Source organism: Rhincodon typus, chromosome 11 (assembly GCF_021869965.1).
Source record: "Rhincodon typus isolate 14 chromosome 11, sRhiTyp1.1, whole genome shotgun sequence".
Taxonomy (NCBI): domain Eukaryota; kingdom Metazoa; phylum Chordata; class Chondrichthyes; order Orectolobiformes; family Rhincodontidae; genus Rhincodon; species Rhincodon typus.
The window spans coordinates 42,949,341-42,974,778 of NC_063342.1; the positions used below are offsets into that span (position 1 = coordinate 42,949,341).

Consider the following 25,438-nt stretch of genomic DNA (forward strand, 5'->3'; position numbering starts at 1 on the left):
ATTTTTTTGTCATCCTGACCAGCATGCACCGAAGTTACAAAGCTTTCATTACTTTTTAGACATTCCTTGCATGGGCATTGATGAACTTTATCATGTTTTGCACTTAAATGCTATAATGGGGCTTTCACGTTTTAATGAGTATGCTAAACAGGTTATAGTGCATTATGTGATTCAAAAATCTTACTTCTATTTTGCTACCAAGTAGCCATAAAGCAGTGATTAACTTTGTCAAACAGGTATACAAATTCATTATCTTTAACAATAAATATCTATTGACTGAGGTGTATTACTTCTAAAGCTGCAGTGAATAATTTAGCAAGTTCTACATTTCCTACTAATTCATATATGACAAGCTTAGCATGTGATTCATCAACATAGTTTTAAAGCATGAAAAGATGATTCAGCCCATCAAGTACCTTCCTTTCAATTGACTATGTAGACCCTGAACTGTCATGGATTTTCCTTAAACGACTGTGTTATGACAATAATGAGTGAGTCTACACCCATCCCTGAAAGGATTTTGATTGGGCAGGGTTAGGGGGAAAAATTGGGAGATTCTTTGATGCTTAGTCAGTTCCTGAAGGAGTGAGGTATACTTGTAACTTGAATTTTCAAAGATGGGAAGGAACCTTTTTCTCAAACGGACAGCACATTCGTTACCTGGAACCATGATTCACTGCTTTTTTTACTGGAATTATGCACGTGTTAATGTGAAATGAAGGTAGGACTGGGCTTAGTTTCCATACTGAAAACTCTACTTGCTCTCATTATTAAGGCTTACATGTGAATAATTATCATTTTATATTAAAGTATTAGGAGGTGACACCTGCCCATAGAACCGCGACACAGAAAAGGATTCAATTCCCTTAAAAAGGGGAGACTGGAAAAAATAGAATGAGAGAAAAAGAATGGTTTTAACAGGTATGCAGCAGAGTAGACTTAACCATTTAAAAGAAGTCCAATATTCCAAAATCAGCCTTGGTTCAATTGATAAGATCTAAAGATACTTAAATAGGTATTTAACTGCTTTGAAGTTGATGTTGAGCAAATCAGAGGCTTTCAAGATTATATCACAGGTTATTTTCAAATCATGGATTGTGAGTAAGAAGTGTTACTTTTACTGTTTGAATTCTGATGTTAAAATTTCAAAATACGACATTGAATAATGATCACTGAATAATTTAAAAAATCATACTGGATTTTTTTTTGCACCAAAACTTATGTAGCAACTTTTGCAGGAAATTTAACTTGAGATCAACATTCTAAGAATTATTTATGGTATTATATTTGTACAGTTTTTCAATGCTGAGTATTTAACCACCAGATTACAAAGGATAAGGTTTATTTTCAGATAGTAGAAAGAGAATATTCCTATGAATATACAACACTGTTATTATCACAAATAGTTTCAAGGTGAATGAGTCTTCCATTCAAAGAAACCATGAAACTCCATTGTATAAATTGAAGATCAATACAAATTGGAAAAAAAATTGCAATTGCTCTCACTTATTCAAATTGGCAGAGTGTGCAAGAAGGGATGATATTTCAGTTCTGTTCATCTCCTATTTTACTTCAGTAATGCACACTCAAGGATCTATACAATACAAAGCTAATGAGTTAAAAGTACCAATTAGAAATGGCACTTCATTCAGCACTGCATTGTTAATAGGACAAGCTTCACCCACTGGAAGTACATATTGGAAAATTAATTTCCAGTCATTAATACGAATGGAATAAAAATCACATGAAGTCAGACTATAGTTTGCTACGTTCTCCTGCCAGGTGAGGCCTCATGCTGGGAACCTATTTTTGTTAAAGTTACTGTCATGTCTCACTGCAATTAATAGCAGATTGATCCTTAAACATTGCAACTCAATCACCTATCATTGAAATTTTAAGCTACAGAGTTCATCTGAAGACAAGTTTGGAAACTAACATGAGGATTGTATCCAAACAAACTGGATGTGTACAAAATGAGAACACTGTGCACTTACTACTACACTTTGAAGCTTCTTCTAATCTTGAGATTTAGGGCTAGGTTGAGCACCCTGTTCATGGTCATTGGCATTATTGGGTTCTAAGACAGCTCTTTCCACAGGTTCAGAAGCTTTGTGACAATGGCAGTGAAAAACAAAATGGATGCAAGCTAATAATCCTTCAGAAATACTGGAAGTGAAAAGCTTTTTACATGGGTGGCAGAACTGATAAAAGACAAGCATAAAAAATATTGCAATGCAATATCCAATTAACAACTGCATGACCAACAAAGGAGCACATATATAGGTATATACATCAGTTTTGTAGATGTACCATAAGAGAATAAGAACAGCATTTTCAATGAATCTTAACATATAGTACACTGCTAGTCTGTACCAATTCTGGGATTTATTAATTAAATCAGGATCGTTTAGCTTAAGTTGAACTGCTGACCAACAGAACATATTAACACCGGCATAGAGGAATGTAAGGCAACATAATACTATTGTTGTACCTACTCTTGTAAACGTTTTCTCGATGTTCTCAGGGAAAGGTGATTTACTGTTCCAGAATAATACCCATGGATAGAAAAAGAATGTAAAAAAGTTCAAGAGAACTACGGGGAGGATCCATATCTGCAACACAGAGCTAAAAAGGACCAAAACAACCACTCTGGTGGCAATCTCAAAACTTCTCCATAGAAATATACAGATGTAGGCTGCAGGCTTCACATGTACCTCATATTCATCATACTTGATTTTGATAGCGAGGATATTGCACCGCAAGGCTCCATATACAATGGTAAGTAGAGAAATAACCATTAGTACTCCTGAAAAATGAAGCAGAACTTAGAGTTTTTTGGATTAAAAAAATCCAAAAACAATCATAATAATCAATGTTTATAGAAATGTACTAAAATATAACCCAGTCACAGATTTTGGTCGCCAAGGTAACAGTAAATTAGAATATTACATTAATAGAAATGGGCGGAAATGCACTTAGGTTGTTTTTCTGAGACTTTCCTTTGCGGTCAATGAGGAGAATTGCCATGCATAGTCACCCCCAGTTATTAAAAAATGCATTGCAGAATGGACTGAAAATGGATTAAACATAAACAGAAATGAATGGGGAATGGGTATTTTCAGAGGAATATGTAAACAATCGTAACCTTCAGAGATTGGCTCTTATTTTTCGCCAAATTGTCCTAGGCTTGAAAGCACAATAACAACATTTACATGCAGCACAAAAATAAGGAATGCGGTAATCTGTGAAGTGAGCTGCATGCAGCCTCAGAAGGACACAGGTCAACTAAGAGAAACAGTGCATTTATATCAGCTAAAGGTTAATACAAAAATTGTGCATGAAAAATAAAGTTAGTAAATTATTCACTAAATAGAAATACCTTAAAAGTAAAGTAAAAGAAAGACTTAAGGGTTCAGATACATTTTTAAAACATGAGCAATACGTTGATCAAAGCTGCAAGATAAAAGCAAATAGGATCCTAATTTCTTAATTTAGATATAGCAAATACGTGAAATATACATCAATGCATTACTGACTTCAAAACAACTGGTTGTTGTTACCAGAGGGTAGCAGTTGAAGTGTTAGCCTTAAAAAAAACATTTTAAATGACAGTCACCTGCTTAATCAGGTGTTGTTCCTGGCTTCAACTACTTCAACAGGATATCTTGCGCTGGACTAGACACTAGTACTAGTGTAATGCCACAACTTGGTTATCTTGGTGGATCAACCTCAGTTAACCCTGTTTCTCTCTCTACAGATGCTGTCAGACCAGCTGAACATTTCAGCTTTCTCTGTTTTATTTCCAATTTCCAGCATTGAAAGTATTTTGCCATCGTAATATTTATTTGCAGTTATTATTCATTATCCCAGGGCATTTCTTGGTATTTTGTAAATAAAGTACATTATATTTTTGTAATTTATTGTTATATTTGTAATAATCACATATAAATTTTTTGGAATTTCACCCTAATTATATCTTTTATTTCAAATTGTTCCCTTGCTGATGGACTACACTCCAACAATAGTATCTTAGGTTGACAAATTAATTTGCAGTGCCAGTTTCTCTGTTCAGTTTATCTACTTAAAGGATACTTGCCATTTCATATTTATTGTTGCTGGAAATTAATGTGGATCTCTGAAACTCAGCACGAGACTTTTGGCTGTACCTTGTCAAGGTTTCATCAATATTCAAGCAACAATTTTTCTGGAAATTTTCATCTAAAAAGAGTGAGTGCTCTGTCAGACCACCTTACTGGGCTCGTTATGGGCATTTGTCTGTTCCTGGACTTGTCACAGCAGGACCTCTGATGTTACACAGAACCTGCGCACCATCCCTCTTGGCCCCTGAGCTATCCTGCAAAGTACTGCTACATGCTTTGCAAGGCATGCCACACCTTCAGTGCAAGGCACCCATACACACTGCTCTTTAACAATATGTCAAATGATCACTAACATGGAAATCCTGCTGGCTTGGGTTTAGCACTTCTAGGCAAATTCATATTATGGTAATCAGCAATTCAGAACAAAATTGTGGGCTACATCCAGACTTTCAAAAAAGTTTGTGTTATGAGGACTGCACTAATTTGTGTCCATTTTCACCCTCTTGAATAAATAACTCCCTTTTATTCTACAATGATTCTTCCAGTCACATAAATTGTAAAAGAAGAACTATATGGTTTCTTTTAAACACATTCATGATGTTGCTATCCCTGCTGACCAGAATAATCATTTGATGAAAATAGATAATAGTTTTCTAATAAAATTAGTTGAAAATTTTAGCAGCAGATTATAGCCAAAGGAACAGGAGTAAGCTATTCAGCCCTTCGAGCCTGTTCTGCCATTCAATGAGATCAAGGCTGAGCTGTGGCCTAACTCCATGCACCTGTCTTTGGCCCATATCCCTTAATACCTTTGCTTGACAAGACTTTATCCAGCTCAGATTTAAAATTAACAACTGATCCAGCATTCACGGCCATTTATGGAAGAGAGTTCCAAACATCTACCACCTTTTGCGTATAAAAGTGCTTCCTAACACCTCTCCTGAATGGTCTGGCCCTAATTCTCAGATTATGACCCCTTGTCCTAGAATCCCCAACCAGTGGAAAGAGTTTATTTTTTTTCTACCGTGTCTTTTACTGTTAATATATTGAAAACTTCATTAGATCACCCCTTAACCTTCTGAATTTTATAGAAAGCAGGCCTAATTTGTACAGTCTCTCTTGATAACTTAACCCTTGAAATCCAGGTTTCATTGTTCTAAACCTACATTGTACTCCCTCCAAAACCAATATATCATTGCTAAGGTGTGGTGCCCACATCTGCTCACAGTACCCCAAGTGGACTATAACCAGGGTTTTGTAAAACTGTAGCATAACTTCTGCATCCTTTTACTCCAGTACTCCAGATATAAAGGCCAGCATTCCATTAGTTTTCTTGGTTATTTTCTGTACCTGTTCATGACATTTTAAAGATTTATGTACCTGAGCCCACAGGTATCTTTGGACATCCATTGCATTTAACTTCATAATATCTAGAATGTAACCTGATTTATCCTTTCTCAGTCCAAAATGGATAACCTCACACTTACTTACATGGACACCATCTGCCCATTCACTTAGTCTATCAATACCGTTTTGTAATTTTATGCTATCATCTACACTGTCTATAATGTTGCCTAACTTTGTGTCATCAGCAAATTTGAATATATGATTTTCTATGCTATTATCTAAGTCACTAATAAGTAATGTGATTAATTGAGGCCCCAACACAGATCCTTCTAGGACCCCACTGGTCACATCCTGCCTATTTGCATACCTACCTATTATCCCTACTTCTGTTGCCTACTTTTCGACCAACTTTTGAGCCATGACAGTGATTTGCCATCAATTCCTTGGACTTCTACTTTAGCTAACAGTATCTTTTATGGGACATTTTCAAATGCCTTCTAGTAGCCCATATAAACAACATCCATAGACATTTCGCCGTCCACTACTTTAGTCATCTCTTCAAAAAATGCAATGAGGTTTATCAGGCATGACCTACCTGTCAAGAATCCATGCTGGCCCTCCCCGATTAACAAAACATTTTCAAGGTGTTCAGTTACTCTATTATTGATTATGGACTCTAACAGTTTCCCCACTATAGATATTAAGCTAAATGGTCTGTGAATCCCTGGTTTCCTTCTTCTGCCCTTCTTAAAAGTGGAGTGACTCTGTATCTAGGAAACTCTGAAAGATTATACTTATGGCATCTACAATGTGGTCCATTACTTCCTTTAATACCCTCAGACCGAAACTGTCAGGTCCCAAGGATTTGTCACTCTTTAATTCCATTAATTTCCTCATAACGAATAAGATCCTAAGATATAGGAGCAGAATTAAGCCATTTGGCTCATTGAGTCTGCTCTGCCATTCGATCATGGCTGATATGTTTCTCAACCCCATTCCCCTGCCTTCTGCCTATAGGCCTTGATCTCCTTACTATTCAAGAATCTATCTATCTCTGTCTTAAAGATACTCAATGATTCAGGCCTCCACAGCCTTCTATGGCAATGAGTTCCAAGATTCACCACCTCTGACTGAAACAATTCCTCCTCATCTCAGTTCTAAAGGGTCATCCCTTCACTCTGAGGCTGTGACCTTTAGTCCTACTCTCTCCAACTAGTGGAAATATCTTCTCCATGTCCACTCTATCCAGACCTCTCAGTATTCTCGAAGTTTCAATCGGATCTCCCCTCATTGAGTACAGACCTAGAGTCCTCAACTGCTACTCATATGATAAGCCCTTCTTTTCCAGTGAACCTCCTCTGGACCCCCTCTAAGGCAATGTTTCAACAGAAGTGATGTTGATGTCTGAATGTAATGATAACCTGATAATATACCTTCATCCAATTTGTCTAGATTGAATGATGCAGATCCGAATGATGTTTCACTTGGTGAAGTAACTTTAGATAAATGTGCAATTTCAGCATGATGAAAACACGTACCTCTACCAGGTGTAACAAACTGTTCCTTTACACTGACATAGAGCTGGAGGGTAAGTTGGGGTGCAGAGCCTATGAAAGCCTGAATCACTGAAGTCCGGTTAAAAGCAGCTCTGTGTGTGAACATTTTGCCTTCTGCTTGACCCACTTCCTTCTCAATTTCTTCAGAGTAGCCATTTTTTTTCATCTGCTTCTTTTTGGTAATACTGACATAAGGTTCTTCAACTCTACCAACATTTAGGTAAATACATAATGCTTCAAGGCACCTAAAAATATTAAATAGAAAGGAGCATGAAAGAAGTATTGCAAAATGTTGTTAAATTAACATATCACTTTATGGTGCAATATCTTTTCTAATTTATAAGCAAAAATATTGGAAAAACTCAGGTTGTCTTGGAGCAATTGATCGAGATGACCTTTCATTAGAAAAGTTTTTGATGAAAGGTAATCTCAATCTCAAACATTAGTCCTGTTTCTCTCTCCATAGACGTTGCATGACTATTTTCAGCATTTATGCTTTTTCTTTCAAATGTCCAGCATCCACAGTATTTTGCTTGTTATATTATTGTTCTATTTAATATAGTGGCTGGCAGCAAGTAACCATTCCAAACCTCAGCTGCCAAATAATCACTGTGCTGGTGAGTCCTGATGTTGAATCCACTTGCTTGCTGACTAAATTACTATGTTTATAAAAAAGGCAGTTTCTCCAGTAGGTTGTCATAAGCTCTTTCATTCCTGTTACTCTGCCAGTGATGCATCAGTTTTAGGACCACTGTCGAGTATTTTGCCTTATCCATTTTCTATTGTATGTGCTACCAATGAAGGCAGTCCCATATAATCCATAAACATATTTTTAACTGACAACTGGAAAAGAACATGACATCTGCCCGAAGAACGTGACAGTAGCCTCCCTGTATGTTCTGTTCCATTATAATTGCTTTTGCACCATCTGACTTGAAATCTCCTAGTTGTCTATGTACCAGCTGTAGAAATGCTGGCATGGTAGCTCAGTGGTTAGCACTGCTGCTTTACAGTGCCACAGACCTGAGTTTGGTTCCACCCTTGGGCGACTGTGTGAAGTTTGCACATTCTCCCAATGTATGCGTGGTGCTCTGGTTTCCTCCCACAGTTTGAAGATGTGCAGGTTAGGTAGATTGGCCATGCCAAATTGCCCATAGTGTTCGGGGATGTGCAGGCTAGGTGGATTAGCCACGGGTAATGCAGGGTTACAGGGATGAGGTGAGTTTGGAGGGATGCTCTTTGGAGGGTCAGTGTGGGCCAAATGGCCTGTTTCCACACTGCAGGGATTCTAAATGTGTGAGTATAACATTTTAAAAAAAATTCATGTGAGCATTATGGAAATTAAAGGGTTAATTTTAAAATCTCATGGTTCAAGGATCAATCTATATGATTCTAGCCCCAGTTTCTCTGATCAAACCTCTTTCAAGTGAACCTCCCTAATGGAACAGTATGAAATAACATGGTTACATGGGATCATAGAATCTCAACCCTGCAATTATTAATCATTTCGGTTCTTTCAATCTTGGATTATAAAAAACCTTAACACAATTTCAAAACAGAAACATAACTAAAAACTAACTTAAACATACTGTTTTCAGTAATTAAAACTTAATGCTATTTCTCATGTGACTATATTTAGCTTTAAATAATATTCTAATTCAATATTATTTAATGTGATACTGTCTTACAACATCATCCACACAAACTGATCAATTCAGAATGGCTCTACCACTGCTGCCTGATTGCAAGTATGCTAATTCACTAAAATTTAGTTCTCATACATTTCCCAACAATTATCAAGGTTTTACTTAATTCATCATGAATTCTTCAAATAATCTAATTACATGGTCACTGCTTGCAGAAAAAAAAAGTTTGAGAGTTCTCTCATGCGTTCACTAGGATGTAAACCTGATTAGAACATTTATGTTAGAATTTTTTTGAGGGGATCTGGACATTGCTTAAAAGGCCAATATTTGTCTCCCTCCCTAAATGCCTTTGAACTGAGTGGCTGGCTGGACCATTTCAGCAAGCAGTTCAGACTGGTCCAGACTGGTACAGATGGTAGATTTCCTTCACCAAATGACTTTGGTGAACGAGATGGGTTGTCGTAACCAAAAAACAGCTTCCATGATAATCGCTACTGACAGTAGCTTTATATTCCAGATTTATTAATTGAAGTTATATTCTACCAGCTGCCACAATGAAAATTCAACCCATGCCACAGTAACATGAGAACACTAGCCTGACCTCTGAATGACCAGCCCAGTGACATTATCATGATAACACCATTTCCTCAACTGGAATGTCACAAAGAATACTAGGGAGGACTGGTGCCTTGGATCAGGTCACGATAAGGAGAAGCCTCTAACCAGAGTAATTTGACTATCAAAAGCATCAAGTATCTCCAATGTAAAACATTTCCCTTTGTGTAGTAATAGCTGCACACAAAGGGCAAAACGTGATGTAAGGAGGGTCAGAGGACCCAAAGCTTGAGCAAACAGGGACATTTTATACAAGTCAATCTTATAATTGGACAATGAGATGACTAATGTTAGTCAATAACTGATCTGATAAAACTCTGGCTTTGAATTATCAAAAGTAGTATAAGAAAAGGTCTGAATAGACTGGAGATGAAGAATACTTCGTAGAGAAATCAGAGAATTTGAGAGACACTTAAGAGAATGAGTCAGGTTCAAGACAGAGAGGCATTTGTTGCCATACCTTCCACCCAAAGCATAAACTGGGTAATATGATTCTCAACTTCATGTTGCAGACTATTATGCAGATACTGTAATATTTCAAGTCTTGATGGTGTGAATAAAGTTTAATTACTGTACCAACACAGGTTAATGTTGAATTATTGGTTATCAGGTTTTATCAAAATAGCATATGATCATGCATTACTTGAACATAACATTCTTTCATTTACTAGTTATATTTCCAGCATTAATTGCTCACTGAGTGCTCAATTGTCCCTGGTTTTCCATAAAAGCATTTCCTCAATTTCCACAAGAAATAACTCTTCGTTGATACATTGGCATTATCCTCATATTGAAATCTAGTACACTCACGACTGATAGCAGTGAATTCCTCTTTCCAATGGATTGAAGTGGATGTGGAGGTGTCAGTGTTGGACTGGGATAGACAAGGTCAAAAATCACACGACACCAGGTCATCGGCCCAACAGGTTTATTTGAAAACGCAAGCTTTCTAAGCTCAGCTCCTTCCTCAGACGTAGTGAAATGACTGTACCTGCTTTTTTCTGTGCTGTCCTTTCCTCATGTTCTTATTCTTTCCTCATGTTTTGATGACAATAAACCTTTCGGGAATTTGATGCGTCACCACTCCCACTTTTTGTATTTCTCTTGGTGAATTCCAGGGCGTATTAGTTTATAGCAAAAGAACAATTAGCAATAAAGTGTGATTTTGGTTGCATTATATGAAATGGTTGACGAATGCTTAATTAAAATAGATTTAGAGCGGGGGGTAAAAGAGTTGTACATATTCAGCAAAGCTATCCTTTCCTGCTATGATTAAACACACTTTGCACTATCTGCCTACTGTTCTCTACAGCCACGGCCTATTGCCGCTTCAATGAACACTGTAAAAGTGTAATCGCGAGCATTACAAAACGGGCAGCTGGGCGAAAGACTGAAAAAATGACATCTTTAGATATGCTTGGATAAGCACACAGCGATGCTAGCCGGCACAACACATAGAGCTTAGACCGCTTAACATCACATTGCTTAATTCAGAGATATTCGCAGGACCACTACATAAAATATCCTGATTTTGCACTGCTAACGCCACCCCACGCCTTTCTGTGGCCTTTTTGGTATGTTTTATTTTATCCCAAACAAACTGGTTCAGGTCCGCGCGAAGCTGCTTTCAGTGTTATAACGTTGGTACTTTATCACGTTTAGTTGCCGATTCCGTTATAAGGTAATCGCTGGGAAGCAGGAGGTACCTCCTTTTATAAAGGGAAGGTTGCGGACTGACTGTAGAGCTCGATGATTGCACAAAGAAAGCTGTGTGCTTCTGTGTCAACCTCAATTTCAGCCTGCAACCTGATCATGGAGCAGGCTCCACATGATGTGGAAATGTTTAGGTTTCAGTTTCAGGCTCTCGTTACAGTGATGGAGGTAAAGAGCTACAAATTATTTCATCAAAAGGTAGTTTGCGATGTGGCTGTTAAAATAATTTAACCCGGAGGCTAGTTTCTTCCTCAATGATTTAACGCGAGTTTGGATACACACTCAAGTGTGATTACACACTGAAAGCTAGACTCTTGCCGCTAATCCCTCTCGCTGGGCTGTGTTTGAGAATCAAAAGAATTGAATGCAGCGTTGATTTATGGTCCTGCAGGCTGGAACACAGAGTTCCCCTGTGCGCATGTATCTCTGTTCACCTCGCCTGTTTTCAACCTTCGTCTCACGTACCCCCTCTCAGGACGATATTAATTCACCAAATGTCTGTCGCGCCCCTCATTCTGGGCAGAAACTGGGCCAAGGCGATTCCCCCTATTTTCACAAACAGTTCCTCGATTATAAACAGACTGCATGGGGCTGGTGTTTGCATATTTGCACCGCTGCTTCAATCCATGATGTTACCCCACAGATGAAAGCAAATGAATTCGGAGACGAGAGTGCTGAGTTATTTAGATAATAACTCGTTTATTAATAAACCATTTTCATCTTTTGTTCCTCGAGCATCGAAGAAGTACGAAGCTTAATCAATTTTGATATGTACAGCCAATCCCACCCTAACATTGTTAGAAAGAATAACCCAACATTCCCACCTTATTATTCATCACCCAAATACAGAGCACGTTTGTTTCCCAGTGAATTCAATTGAAGCCAATATTGTTCCTTATTTATCTCTGCATGCAGTTATATCACTGAATCCTCGCGGCAGCAATTATCTGGACTGAAAGTTGCCTACCTGACGAATGGTCCAAGCTGTAACAGATGTAGGAACAGCACCAGGGGTCTATCCCTGCTCACATCCCGGTGCACGAAGGTTAGAGTGAACTGGACCAGGATTGATGGCACCAGCACGAAGACCAGTGTGAGCCCTTGCCAGATCCTGTCCCCAGCAGATCTGTAGGTACTGCTTAGATACAGGGCTGCGACCAACTCTGCAGCGAAAAGAAAAACAGACACGAAGATGCCGCCCGGGGGTTTCATCCTCAACGCTGGCACGAAGGCGATAGTTCAATAACCACGAAAAAAGCTGATTGCATCCATTGCTGCCCGTGCTGTTTGTCAGTGAACTATACTGCAGACAGAGGGGCTGCTCCCACAGCCACGGTGAGTAATATTCCAGCAGGGGGAGTGTTAGAGACTGGCGTGTCTGTACAGGATACACAATCTCAGCCTTGACCATCCTCACCTCCATCTCATCCATCATTGGCAGCAGGGGACTGCGCCATGCGGACGTTAGGATTTTACATTTTTACGGAAGTCAACTATTCGATTAAACAAAAACAGCGGCAATAACAAAGAGCGAAGTAGCAGCACGTATTACACAACACGACAAAAGACGAGAAGCCGGTCGATAAACTAACAGTAGGTTTCAATACTCCGCCCAACAACAGCGCATGTCTAGAATACTTGCTGCTTAGATGTGGAGAAATTCAACATACTGTACAACTTCTGTGGGAATTGAGACTACTGTGTCGCTTATCCGGTCATATTGGCTAATATTCTATACATGACTTAAACCTAAAGTATTAATGTTAAGATGGAGTGCTTACCCTCTCAGACATTGCACCGACTAGATTCAGAGAATCTAGCGTAGGGAAAGGCTGAAATGGTTCTGTACACACACAACAGAGGTATCATCATACTTGCTTTGATCTACGTGATGAACTTACAGTAAGCATGCTGATGGGCAAATGGATGAACTAAATGCAGAAGAATTATTAACGTAGAAATGATACTCCCATTCCGCTCTCTTTAATATTTGAAAAGAGAAGGCTTTGTGTGGTGAATTTCATTGTGACTGTACGTTATGTTGGCAACGGAATTGATTTGCTCTATCACTTGCTGCTTATGCTGTATGGCATGCAAGAAGCTCTGTATTGCATTTTCACCAAATTGAAATCTCAGTTTTGGTATGCATGTTGCTGAGCCAGTCATGCACTCCTGTGTTCTTCATTGAACCAGCATTAATCCTCTGGTTTGATGGTAGTGGTATATTGGCAGATATGCAGGCCATGAGGCTTCAGATTATGTTGGACTTCAATTCAGGCCTTCAGTGCCTCATAAATTCCCAATCTTGAGTTGCTAGCACCGTGACAATGCCAAACAGCACAATACAGTGTAGCCTTGATGTGATAACAAGGTTGTCTCCACAATGACTGGTGCGCAGGTTGACTGCTGATACTGGCTCTAGTCTCAATGGTTAGCACTGCTGCTTTACAGCACCAAGGACCTGGTTTGATTCAACCATCGGGCGACTGTCTGTGTGGAGTTTGCACATTCTCCCCCTATCTGTGTGTGTTTCCTCTAGGTGCTCTGGTTTCCTCCCACAGTCCAAAGATGTGCTGGTTAGGTGGATTGGCCGTGCTAAATTGCCCTGTAGTGTTCAGGAATGTGGATAGGTGGATTAGCCATGGGAACTGCAGGGTTACAAGGATAGGATTGGTGGGAGGGTGGGTTTGGCTGGGATGCTCTTAGGAGGGTTGGTGTAGGCTTGATGGGCCAAATGGCCTGCATCCACACTGTAGGGATTCTATGATTCTATAACGTTTTTGCTGATTTAAATGAAAGAGTTTTCATTATTTATGAAAGAGTTAGTAATCTGTAAATAGTCAACAATACAATTTGCATAGGTATTGGAAGCTGGCTCCTGCAAATAGCTACCCTTCTCACCTACTTCTCTGCTAAACTATGAAATAGGGCTTCCAGAGGCCTTTAAAGATTGTTTCTAGCAGCTATCTTTAATAAAATACAGTCTCACATACATCATCCATAGATGCAGGGTCAATTACCAGAGACATACTGGTGATGCCCACTTACATTGTCAGCCACTTCCTTCAAAGGCTAGCCACCGCTGTAAATTACCAGAGATTTTAAAAAATTTATTCAGTGGATATGGGCATTGTTAGCTGACCAGCATTTATCGTTCACCCCTAATTGCCCTTGAGAAGGTGGTGGTGAGCTGCCTTCTTGAAGCACATCCATTCATTAGTTGCAGGTAGACCTGCAATACTGTAAAAGGAAGGGATTTCCAGCATTTTAACCAAGTGACACTGAAAGAGTGGATATATTTACAAGACAGGATGATGAGTGACATGGAGAGGCAGTTCCCATGAGTTCCTATGTATCTTCCACTCTTGTCCTTCTAGATGCTGGGGGCTATTGGCTTGCAAGGTACTGTCTAAGGAGCCTTGGTGAATTTCTGCATTTCATCTTGTAGATGATATATATTGCTGCTACTTGTGTGTCAGTGATAGGGAGACTTCTGGCTGAAGACTATAAAACCACAAGATGTAGCAGCAGCAGCTGGCCATCAGGCCTATCGAGTTTTGCTCTGTTATTCAATCATATCATGGCTGGTCCAATTCTCCTGAACTTCACTTTCCTGCCTTTTCCCCATGACCCCTGATAAAACCATAAGAGCATTTGTTACAATTTCTTCAGTCTTCCCTTTTGCATTGATGTGTTGTAATTCCCCATCTTTGAGGATGGGGATATTTGTGTTGCCTCACAACAGTGAGTTGTCTAATTGTCCACACCATGCACGACACAATATGGCAAGACTACAGAGCTTAGATCTGATCTGTTGGTTGTGAAATCACTTAGCTCTGTCTAACATTTGCTGCTTATGCTTTTAGCATGCTATTAGTCCTGTGCTGCATCTTCATTAGGTGGACATTTCATTTTTAGGTATGCCTGGTGCAGCTACTGACATGCCCCCCTGTACCTGTTAGTGAACTACAGTGACCCCTGGCTACATGGTAATGGTAGGGTGAGATATGTATGAGGCCATGAGGTTGCAGATTGTGTTTAAGTACAATTCTGCAGCAGCTAATGGGGTGTACAGCACCTCACAGATGCCCATTTTTGAATTGCTAGATCTGCTCAAAAATTTCCCATTTGTGATGGTGTTTGTACCACACACACAAAAAGGGTGTCATCAATGTGAAGGCAGGGCAAGGACTACTGAATACCCACAAAATCCTTCAAATGAACTTTGGGCAGATTAAAGCTAACATTTTTTTTGCACTGTCCTTTTCTTGCTATTAGTTTAGGCTAAAACAGACTGTGTGAATCCCAGCATTATGTTCAACTCAGAACTCAAGCTAATATTCTACTCATTACCAAAATTAAATGCCATTAAAAAAGCATTGCCTTCCTCCACTCTTATTCCATTTATCCTGTTGTGGAAACACATGTAATAACTTATGTAGCTTGATGAGTAGAAATTAATTCTTGTCTCATCTGTTTTATGGATCAAAATTGGGAGCAAAAATGACCCATTAATTGGAACTATGCTGTTTACTCTAATGACATTTGAACAATGTACAACACAATGATTTCAGGAGTCTGAGCAACTACCTTAAATCGGGGTTAGGATTCTTGAATAAACAACAGCATGGCGCGACCAACATTTTAGATCCCCAGTGGGCTTTCCTGATTGAAGCATAAGCAAAAGACTTGTTCAGCACCCTTATTTTCTGAGTGTGGATGTGTCTTCGCAAGTGACTGTCATCAGAAAGAGATACAGCATTTAAAAAGAACCACCACTGATCCACCATAATCCAATTCAATTTTCCTTACCCTGCTCTAATTTGATTTGATTCAATTGATTTGTTTATTGTCACATGTACCTAAGTACCATGAAAAACTTAGCGAGCAGTACAGGCTGATGATAGTAAGGAAGGACATACAGATCATAGGGTGAAAAAAAGGCATACAGGTTACACCATACAGGACCTGCGTGAGGCAAGATCAATGTTAACAAGAGCAACACTACTTCAAGTTAGAGAGTCCATTCATCAGTCTAATAATGGCAGGGAGAAGCTGTTAATGAACCTGCGGCTGCGTGTGTTCAAGTCTCCATATCTTCGTCTGATGGAAGAGTTTGTAGGAGAGCATCACCAGGGTGCGATGGGACTTTGGTGATGTTGGCAGCCCTTCTGCGGCAACAAGCCGTGTAAATGGAGTTCATGGATGGAAGGTTGCCTTCCGTGATGGTCTGGGCTGTGTACACCACCTTCTGTAGTTTCCTACGGCCCTGGGCACAGCAGTTGCCGTACCAGGCCATTATGCACCCGGACAGTATGCTTTCAATGGTGCATCTGTAAAAATTGGTGAGGGACCTTATGGACATGCCAGATTTCCTGAGCTACCTGGGGAAGAAGAGGTGTTGCTGTGCCTTCTTGATTGTTGCATCTTATGTGGGAAGTCCAGGACAGGTTGTCAGCTATAGTCAGTGCTAGGAACTTGATGCTCTCAACCCTCTTAACCTCGGTTCTGTTGATGGAGATGAGGGCGTGTCCTCCTCCTTTCTTTCTGAAGTCAATGATCAGTTCTTTTGTTTTGCCGACATTGAGACAGAGGTTGTTGTCATTGCACCACATCACCAAGCCATCTGTCTTCCTTCTGCATTCTATCTCATCGTTGTTTGATATCCATCCTACCACGGTGGTGTCGCCAACAAACTTGTAGATGCTGTTCATTCGGAAATGGGCTACACGGTTGTGGGTGTACAGGAAGTATAGTAGGGGGCTGAGAATGCATCCTTGGGTGGGCCTCAGTGTTGAGTGTTAACATGGAGGAAGTGCAGTTGTCTATCTTCACAGATTTCAGCCAATGGGTCCGGAAGCTGAGGATCCAGTTGCAGAGGGTGAAGCCAAGACCAAGGTATTGGAGTTTTGACATCAGTCTGGAGGGGATAATGGTGATGAAGGTGGAGCTGGAGTCGATGAGCAGGAGTCTGACATAGGTGTCCTGGTTGTCCAGATGTTCCAGGGATGAGCGCAGGGAAATGGCATCTGCTGTGGACCTGTTAGGTCCCTCTCCCAGTTACCACAACGCTACAATTAATGAGGCAGGCAGCCCAGCATTCTTCTGCCTGAAATAGGTGAGCTTTCTCTCGAGTTGCACCAAGCATCTTAAATTATTGAAATGTAACATGAGATTCAATTTTTGATGCTTCATGGACCCAAAAATGCGTTATAACCAATTTTCAACATGGTTTCTCCTGCAGCCTTCCACGCAGCCCCACTTTCTATATTCTACTAACACCAATACATGCACAATTGCACTGCTAACTTCTTACACCCTGATCGCTGACTGTGTTGTCCTTGATAACTTACATTAGTTCCTGTTTTCCAGCACATTGAATTTATCCTTATCTTCAAATCTACCCTGTCTGTGCAATTGTGACTTTGGCTGGGTGTCCCCAGTGCCTCCATAAGCTGGAATTTGTAAGATGCCACACTGACTGTGACTACAAATTGCATGTTTTTTTTAACAAAATGGAATGTATCTACAAATAAACAAATATCTTGGATGAAATGATTCCAGATTTCGGAATAAAACCAGCCTGATTCCAGGTTAAAACTCTGAGACAGATTCTGAACAAGGCCTCACATCTACAATTCACTGTCTGACCTGAGATGCCACCTTTCGTATATTCCAACGACTCTGCCTGATTGTCAATAACAGCACAGCACTGACATTGACTTTATAAATACTTTACACTCCATCTAGCACTCTTGGTCACCTGCAGAGACTTATCATCTGACACTCCACTCACACCAGTTGTACGATCTTTTGATCTCTCTGTCCTTGATCTCTCTGCCTATAAACTTTGTGTCTGTGTGCTCTCCTCTCTCACTGCACCTGACGAAGGGGCTGCACTCTGAAAGCTTGTGTGATTCCAAATAAACCTGTTGGACTATAACCTGGTGTTGTGTGACTTCTGACTTTGTACACACACTCTGTCATGGGGTTTGCATGCAGCCTCTTCTATAGTTCTGTAGGCCCAGCCATAATGTTCCCCAATGGGCTAATTTGCTATTTAATGCTGAGAAATGTGAAATATTTTAGTAAGAGGAAGGAAGAAAGGCAATATAAAATAAAGGATACAGTTTTAAACAGGAGGGCCATCAAATAATAATAGCTGATTGAGATCATGATCAATAAAGTGTAGGGGATCCTAGGCTTTATTGTAAAATAAGAGTACAAAAGCAAAGAAGTTATGGTGAAGATTTATAAAGGTTCAGCCTCAGCGGGAAGTAAGGGGGTGCAGAAAGGATAAATTAACATGGCTTCAGGAATTTGAATTATACTTACATGGATAAATTGGAAAAGCTAGGACTGATCTCTTTAAAGAAAGTTAAGGGGATACTTAACAGAAGTGTTCAAAATCATGAGGAGCCTGTACAGAATATTTGGAGAGAAATTGTTACCAAAGTAGTTGAGAAACAGAAACAGCAATTTAAGTTGATTTACAGAAAAACCAGAAAAACAGTTTTACGCTGTTGGTGTTTACAGTCGGAGTTACACAGATTTAATTGTGGCTTTCAAAAGAAAATTGATAATGATATGGAAAGGAAAGATTTTCAGGGCTATGTGGAAAAGGTGAAGATGAAGGGACTAGCTGACTTGTTTGTATGAAAAGCTGGCAGGGATACAATGGGTCAGCTCAGGAGGTCTGGCAGCATCTGTGGAGGAGAAAACAGAGTTAACGTTTCGGGTCCAGTGACCCTTCCTCAGAACCCAAAACATTAACTCTGTTTTCTCCTCCACAGATGCTGCCAGACCTGCTGAGCTTTTCCAGCAACTTTGTTTTTGTTCCTGATTTACAGCATCCACAGTTCTTTTGGTTTTTATACAATGGGTCAAATGCCCTCCTGAAATTCTGTACCAGTCTAAGATTCTTTCATTCTTCTTTGGAATTCTGACTGCAAGTTATCCACCAAGTGAAGTTGTCAGGAGGTCAGCAAGCTAACTTTTACAAAAACAACTTTCTCACACTCAAAGGAGCAGGAATAGTCCAAGGACCTTACAAGGAAATTTCCGAACTTTTCTTTCACAGGCTTCTCCACCACATTATTGGATGAAAAGCCCTCACAACAAAACTCTCCAATATCTGCTAGTTCCCAGTTGTCTACTTCTGATGCTGGTAGGAGGCTGATTATTGGTTTTCTCAAATGGTCAACTACGTTTTTCCCCAGATAGGATGAGCAGCCGACTAGATGCATTCAGTAATTAACATCTTCCAGGTCTCTGACTGCCCTCCAGGGCAGAATTGTCACTGTTCTCCAGTTTCCAGTTCAAATCAGCCCCAATGTCTTCCATTTGTGATGGCTTGAAAAGTGATAGGACAATGAAAGGTTGATTCCTATTTACATTTAGCTGTATTAAGAGGATTTCAATAATACAATTTAAATGAAATGAAAGGCTTCTGTGATCACAAGTGTTAAAAGCAATTGAAAAAACAACTAATTTGAAAGAAAAAAAAGAATTGGACCAAGTGCAGAGACCATTTACGATAATGGTCATAGGGAATGACAAACTTCACTTATGAGGATAAAATAGAGAAGTTGGGATTGTTTTCCTTGGAGAAGAGAAGGCTGAGGGAGGTGATAGCCCTGATAGCAAAGTATTGAAGATACATTTTATATACTTCATGTCCTCATCTTATTGAGGCAAAAGATTTCCTGTTTACAATAAATAAATATAATAAAATACATACTGTATTATACGTTTCACAGTAAGACAATTTTTCACTTGCAAGTTTCTAGACTGCAGCTTCTAAAACTAGAGCACTGTTTAATTTTTTATGTGTTCTCAGTTTCAAATGGATAATAAAGAATGCCCAAGTTGTAACAAAAGTAAAATATATCAGATGCTAGGATCTGAAATAAAAACAGAAAATCTTGCAAACATCCTGTTACATGCCTGAAACCTCTGGGGAAATGGAGTCAGTGGTTCAGCTTGATGATTTTTCATCAGAATAGTTCAGAAAAAGGCCCACACACCTGTAATGTTGCCCATGCAGTCATAATATTATTGAATTTATGTTCAGTTTGAGGGAGAGAAAAGTGGGTCCAAGACTAGTATTTTAAAAGGAAGGTGATGGCCTTGTGGTATTATCACTAGACTATTAATCCAGAGACCCAGATAATGCTCTGGGGAATCAGTTTTAAATCCAATAAAAAATGGAATTAAGAATCTATTAATGACCATGAAATTAATGTTGAATGTTGGAAAAACCCATCTGGTTCACAAATTTCCTTCATGGAAGGAAATCTGCCGTCCTCACCTAGTCTGGTGTACATGTGACTCCAGACCCACAGCAATGTGATTGACTCACAATTGCCCTCTGAAATGGCCTAACAAGCCATTCAGTTGTACCGATTACTACAAAGTCTCAAGGAATGAAACTGGACAGATCATCTGACATTGAAGTAGGCACTGGAAAAGACAATGGCAGAACCAGCCCTGTTGACCCTGCAAAGTCGTCTCCACTAACATCTGGGGCTAGTGTCAAAATTGGGAGAGCTGTCTCACAGACTAGTTAAGCAACAGCCTGACATAATGATAATCACGGAATCATACTTTACAGACAATGTACCAGACACCACCATCACCGTCCCTGGATATGTCCTGTTCCACTGGCAGGACAGACCCAGCAGAGGGAGTAGCATAGTGGCATACAGTTGGGAGAGTGTTGCTCTGGGAGTCCTCAACATTGAGTCCAGATACAATGAAGTCTCATGGCTTCAGGGTAAATGCCAGCAAGGAAACCTCCTGCTGATTACACATAACATCCTCCCTCAGCTAATGAATCAGTACTCCTCCATGTTGAACAACACTTAGAGGAAACACTGAGGATGGCAAGGGCAGGAAATGTACTCTGGGTGGGGGATTTCAATGTCCACCACCAAGAGTGGCTCAGCAGCAGCATTACTGATCGAGCTGGTCGGGTCCTAAAGGTCATAGCTGTTAGATTGGATCTGCAGCAGGTGGTGAGGGAACCAACAAGAGGGAAAAACATACTTGACCTCATCATCACCAATCTGCCAGCTGCAGTTGCATCTGTCCATGACAGTATCGGTAAGCGTGACCACCACACAGTCCGTATGGAGACAAAGCCCCGCCTTCATATTGAGAATAACCTCCATTGTGTTGTGTGGCGCTATCACTGTGCTGAATGGGACTTTGAACAGATCTAGCAACTCAAGACTGGGCATCCGCGAGGTGCCATGAGCCACCAACAGCAGCAGAATTGTACTCCAGCATAATCTGTAACCTCGTGGCCTTGTATATCCCCCACTCAACAATTACCATCAAGCCAGGGGATCAACCCTGGTTCAATGAAGAGTACAGGAGTGTATGCCAGGAGCAGCACCAGGTATACCTGAAGTTGAGTTGTCAACGTGGTGAAGCCACTAAATAGGACTACTTGCACGTCAAACAGCATAGGCAGCAGGTGATAGACAGAGCTAAGCGATTCCACAACCAGTGGATCAAAGCTAAGCTCTGCAGTTCTGCCACATCCAGTCGTGAATAGTGGTGGATGATTAAACAACTGAATGGAGGAGGAGGCTCCACAAATATCCCCATCCTCAATGATGGAAGAGCCCAGCACATCAGCACAAAAGATAAAGCTGAAACTATTGCAGCAATGTTCAGCCAAAAGTGCCGAGTGGATGATCCATTTGGCCTCCTCCAGTGGTCCCCAGCATTACAGATGCCAGTCTTCAGCCAATTCGATTCACTCCACGTGATATGAAGAAACAGTTGGAGGCACTGGATTCTGCAAAGGCTATGGGCCCTGACAATATTCCGACAATAGTACTGAAGATTTGTGCTCCAGAACTTGCTGCTCACCTAGTCAACCTCATCCAGTACAGTAACAACACTGGCAGCTACCTGAAAATGTGGAAAATCGCCTAAGTATGTTCTGTATATAAAAAAGCAGGACAAATCCAACTTGGCCAATTACTGCCCCATCAGTCTATTGTCAGTCAACAGTAAAGTGATGGAAGGTGTCATCAACAGTGCTATCAAGTACCTGCTCAGCAACAACCTTTTCAGTGACACCCAGTTTGGGTTCTACCAGGGCCACTCAGCTCCTGACCTCATTACAGCCTTGGTTCAAGCATAAACAAAAGCGCTGAATTCAAGACGTGAGGTGAGAGTGACAGCCCTTGACATCAAGGCTGCATTCAAATGAGTGTGGCATCAAGCAGCCCTAGCAAAACTGGAATCAATGGGTATCGTGGGGTAAACTCTCCAATGGTTAGAGTCATACCTGAAACATTGGTCGTGGTTGTTGGAGGTCAGTCATCTCAGCTCCAGGACATCTCTGCAGGAGTTCCTCAGGATAGTGTCCTAGACCCAACCATCTTCAGCTGCTTCATCAATGACCTTCTATTCATCATAAGATCAGAAGAGGGGATTTTTGCTGATGATTGCACAAGGTTCAGCACTATTTGCGACTCCTCAGACACTGAAGCAGTCAGTGTCCAAATGCAACAAGATCCGGACAATATCCAAGCTTGGGCTAACGATTGGCAAGCAACATTTGTGCCACACAAATGCCAAGCTATGGCCATTACCAATAAGAGACAATCTAACCACCACCCATTGACATTCAATTATGCTACCATCACTGAATACTCACTATCAACATCCTGGGAGTTATCAATGATCAGAAACTCAACTAGACTCACCACATAAACACAGTGGTTACAAGAGTAGGTCAGAGGCTAGGAATACTGCGGTGAGTAACTCACCTCCTGACTCCCCAAAGCCTGTCCACCATCTACAAGGCACAAGTCAGGAGTGTGATGGAATACTCTTTACTTGCCTGGATGAGTGCAGCTCCAACAACACTCAAGAAGCTTGACACCATCCAGGACAAAGCAGCCTGCTTGATTGGCACTACCTCCACAAGCATCCCCTTCCTCCACCACCGACACACAGTAGCAGCATTATGTACTATCTACAAGATGCACTGCAGAAATTCACCAAAGATCCTCAGACAGCATCTTCCAAACCCACAACCACTTCCATCCAGAAAGACAACACCACCTCCAAGCTTCCCTCCAAGCCAATCACCATCCTGACTTGGAAATATTTCAGCATTCCTTCACTGTCACTGGGTGAAAATCCTGGAATTCCCTCCTTAATGGCATTGTGCGTCAACCTACAGCAGGTGGACATGCTGCAGTTCAAGAAGTCAGCTCACCACCACCTTCTCAAGGGCAACTAGGGACAGGCAATAAATGCTGGCCAGCCAGTGACACCCACATCCCACAAAATGAATAAATATATAAAAAAAGAATTAAGTCAGGGCACATATAAGGTATGAAGGCAGAGTTAGCTAAAGTGAAATGGCAAATTAGGCTAAGAGATATCTCAATATGGATGCAATGATAGATATTTAAGCAGATATTTCAGAATGTACAGAATAGGTGCATTTCAATGAGAAATAAAAATTTGAATGAAAGGACCAACCATCCATGTTCAACTAAACAAAAATCAAACTTAAAGAGAAAACATATAATTGCACAAAGATGGCCGGTCAGAAGATTAGATAGAATATAGAAAAACAGCAATGAATGACTAAAAGATTAATTGCAAGGTAAAAATTAGAGTACTAGAGAAAACTGGCTGGAAATATAAAAACAGATGTTAAGATTTTCCATCGGTACTTAAAATAAAACTAATTTACTAAGTGAGTGGTAGTGCTGTAGAAATTGGTTCTAGGAATTAATAATGGAAAATTTTGAGATGGTTGATGAATTGGATGGGTATTTTACACTGGTCTATACTGGATAGGATATAAGTAATCTCCGAGAAATAGCTATAAATCAGAAAATGGAAGGGAAGCAAGAAAATTACAACCACCAGGCAAGTAGTACTGAGTCAGTTGTTGGAGCCGTGAGCTGAGAAGCCATGTGCCCTAATGGACTTCATTCTAGGGTCTTAAAAGAAGTGATTAGAGAGATAATTGATGCATTGGTTTTAATTTTCCAAAACACTTTAGCTTCAGGGAAGGTTCCATTAGATTGGAAAATAGCAAGTGTAACTCCTTTGCTCAAAAATAGAAGGAAACAGAAAACAGGAAACTACTGGCCAGTTAGCTTAACATCTTTCATAGGAAAATGTTTGAACCTATTATTAAAATCATTATAGCAGGGCACTGAGAAAAAAAAGGTAAAGGTAATAAGGGAGAGCTAACATAGTTTTCTAAAGGAGAACTCATGTTTAATCAATTCATTGGAATTCTTTGAAAAAGTAACGTGAGTTGTGAATAGAGGAAACAAGTAGATGTACTGTACTCAGTTTATGCCTCAGGAGGCGTTTGAAGAGATGCCACATCAAAGGTCATTGCTAAAAATAAAAGCTCATAGAGTAGGCAGTAAACATAGTGGCATGTATAGATGATTGGCTAGCTAACAGGTAACAGGAAGCATAAACGGTGTTCTTCTGCTTGGCAGGATATAATGAGCAAAATGCTACTGTCATCAGTATTGGGGTCTCAACTTTTTGCAATTTGTACATATGGATGAAGATACTGAAGATATGGTGCTAATGATACCACAAAATAGGTAGGAAAGTAAGGTGTGAAGATGACACAAAGAGGCTAGAAAGATATATATATATATATATAAAGAGGGGCAAATAGAGTATAATGGAGTCATAGAGCTGTACAGCACGGAAATAGAATCTTGGGTCCAACTCATCCATGCTGACCGGATATTCTAAATAACTCTAATCCCATTTGCCAGCATTCGATCCATGTCTCTCTAAACCTTTCCTATTCATATACCCATCAAGATGCCTTTTAAATGTTGTAATTGTACCAGCTTCCACCACTTCCTCTGCAGCTCATCCCGTACACACACCATCCTCTGTGTGAAAAAGTTGCCCCTTAGATCCCTTTAAATCTTTCCCCTCTCACCCTAAGCCTTTGTCCACTAGTTTTGGTATCCCCAATCCCAGGGAAAACATCTTGTCTATTTACCCTATCCATTCCCTTCATGATTTTATAAACCTCTATAAGGTCCATCTTGGCTTCCAATGCTCCAGGTAAAATAGCCCAAGTCTATTCAGCCTCTCTCTATAGCTCAAACCCTCCAACCCTGGTAACATCCTTGTAAATCTTTTCTGAACCTTTTCAAGTTTTACAACACCCTTCCTATAGCAGGGAGACCGAATCACAGGCAGTATTCCAATAGTTGCCTAACCAATGTCCTGTACAGCTGCAAAATGACCTCCCAACTCCTTTACTCAATGTACTGACCAATAAAGGCAAGCATACCAAATATCTTCTTCTTTATCCTATCTACCTGCGATTCCACTTTCAAGGAACTATGAACTTGCACTCCAAGGTATCTTTGTTTAGCAACTCTCCCTACGAACTTACCATTAAGTGTATAAGTCCTGCCCTGATTCATCT

At 40.2% G+C, this 25,438-nt stretch overlaps 1 protein-coding gene across 1 annotated transcript; it reads right to left on the reverse strand.

The window, feature by feature from the left end:
- Positions 1-2,015: 2,015 nt before the first annotated feature.
- Positions 2,016-12,189, reverse strand: xk (X-linked Kx blood group (McLeod syndrome)). The gene is made up of 3 exons (XM_020527710.2): positions 11,945-12,189; positions 6,986-7,248; positions 2,016-2,806 (listed from the first exon to the last, which is right to left on the reverse strand). Exons 1-3 carry the CDS (start codon positions 12,187-12,189, stop codon positions 2,016-2,018), a joined length of 1,299 nt encoding a protein of 432 aa, XP_020383299.2.
- Between the last annotated feature and the right edge of the window lie 13,249 nt (positions 12,190-25,438).

Bases quoted from the DNA above. Each gene is read 5' to 3' on its own strand.
- xk (XM_020527710.2), bottom strand. From the start codon at position 12,189: ATGAAACCCCCGGGCGGCATCTTCGTGTCTGTTTTTCTTTTCGCTGCA. The intron at 7,249-11,944 runs GTAGGCAACTTT...TAATATTTTTAG, and splicing joins CAGCTTGGACCATTCGTCAG to GTGCCTTGAAGCATTATGTA. The intron at 2,807-6,985 runs GTACGTGTTTTC...TTCATTTTTCAG, and splicing joins GTTTGTTACACCTGGTAGAG to GAGTACTAATGGTTATTTCT.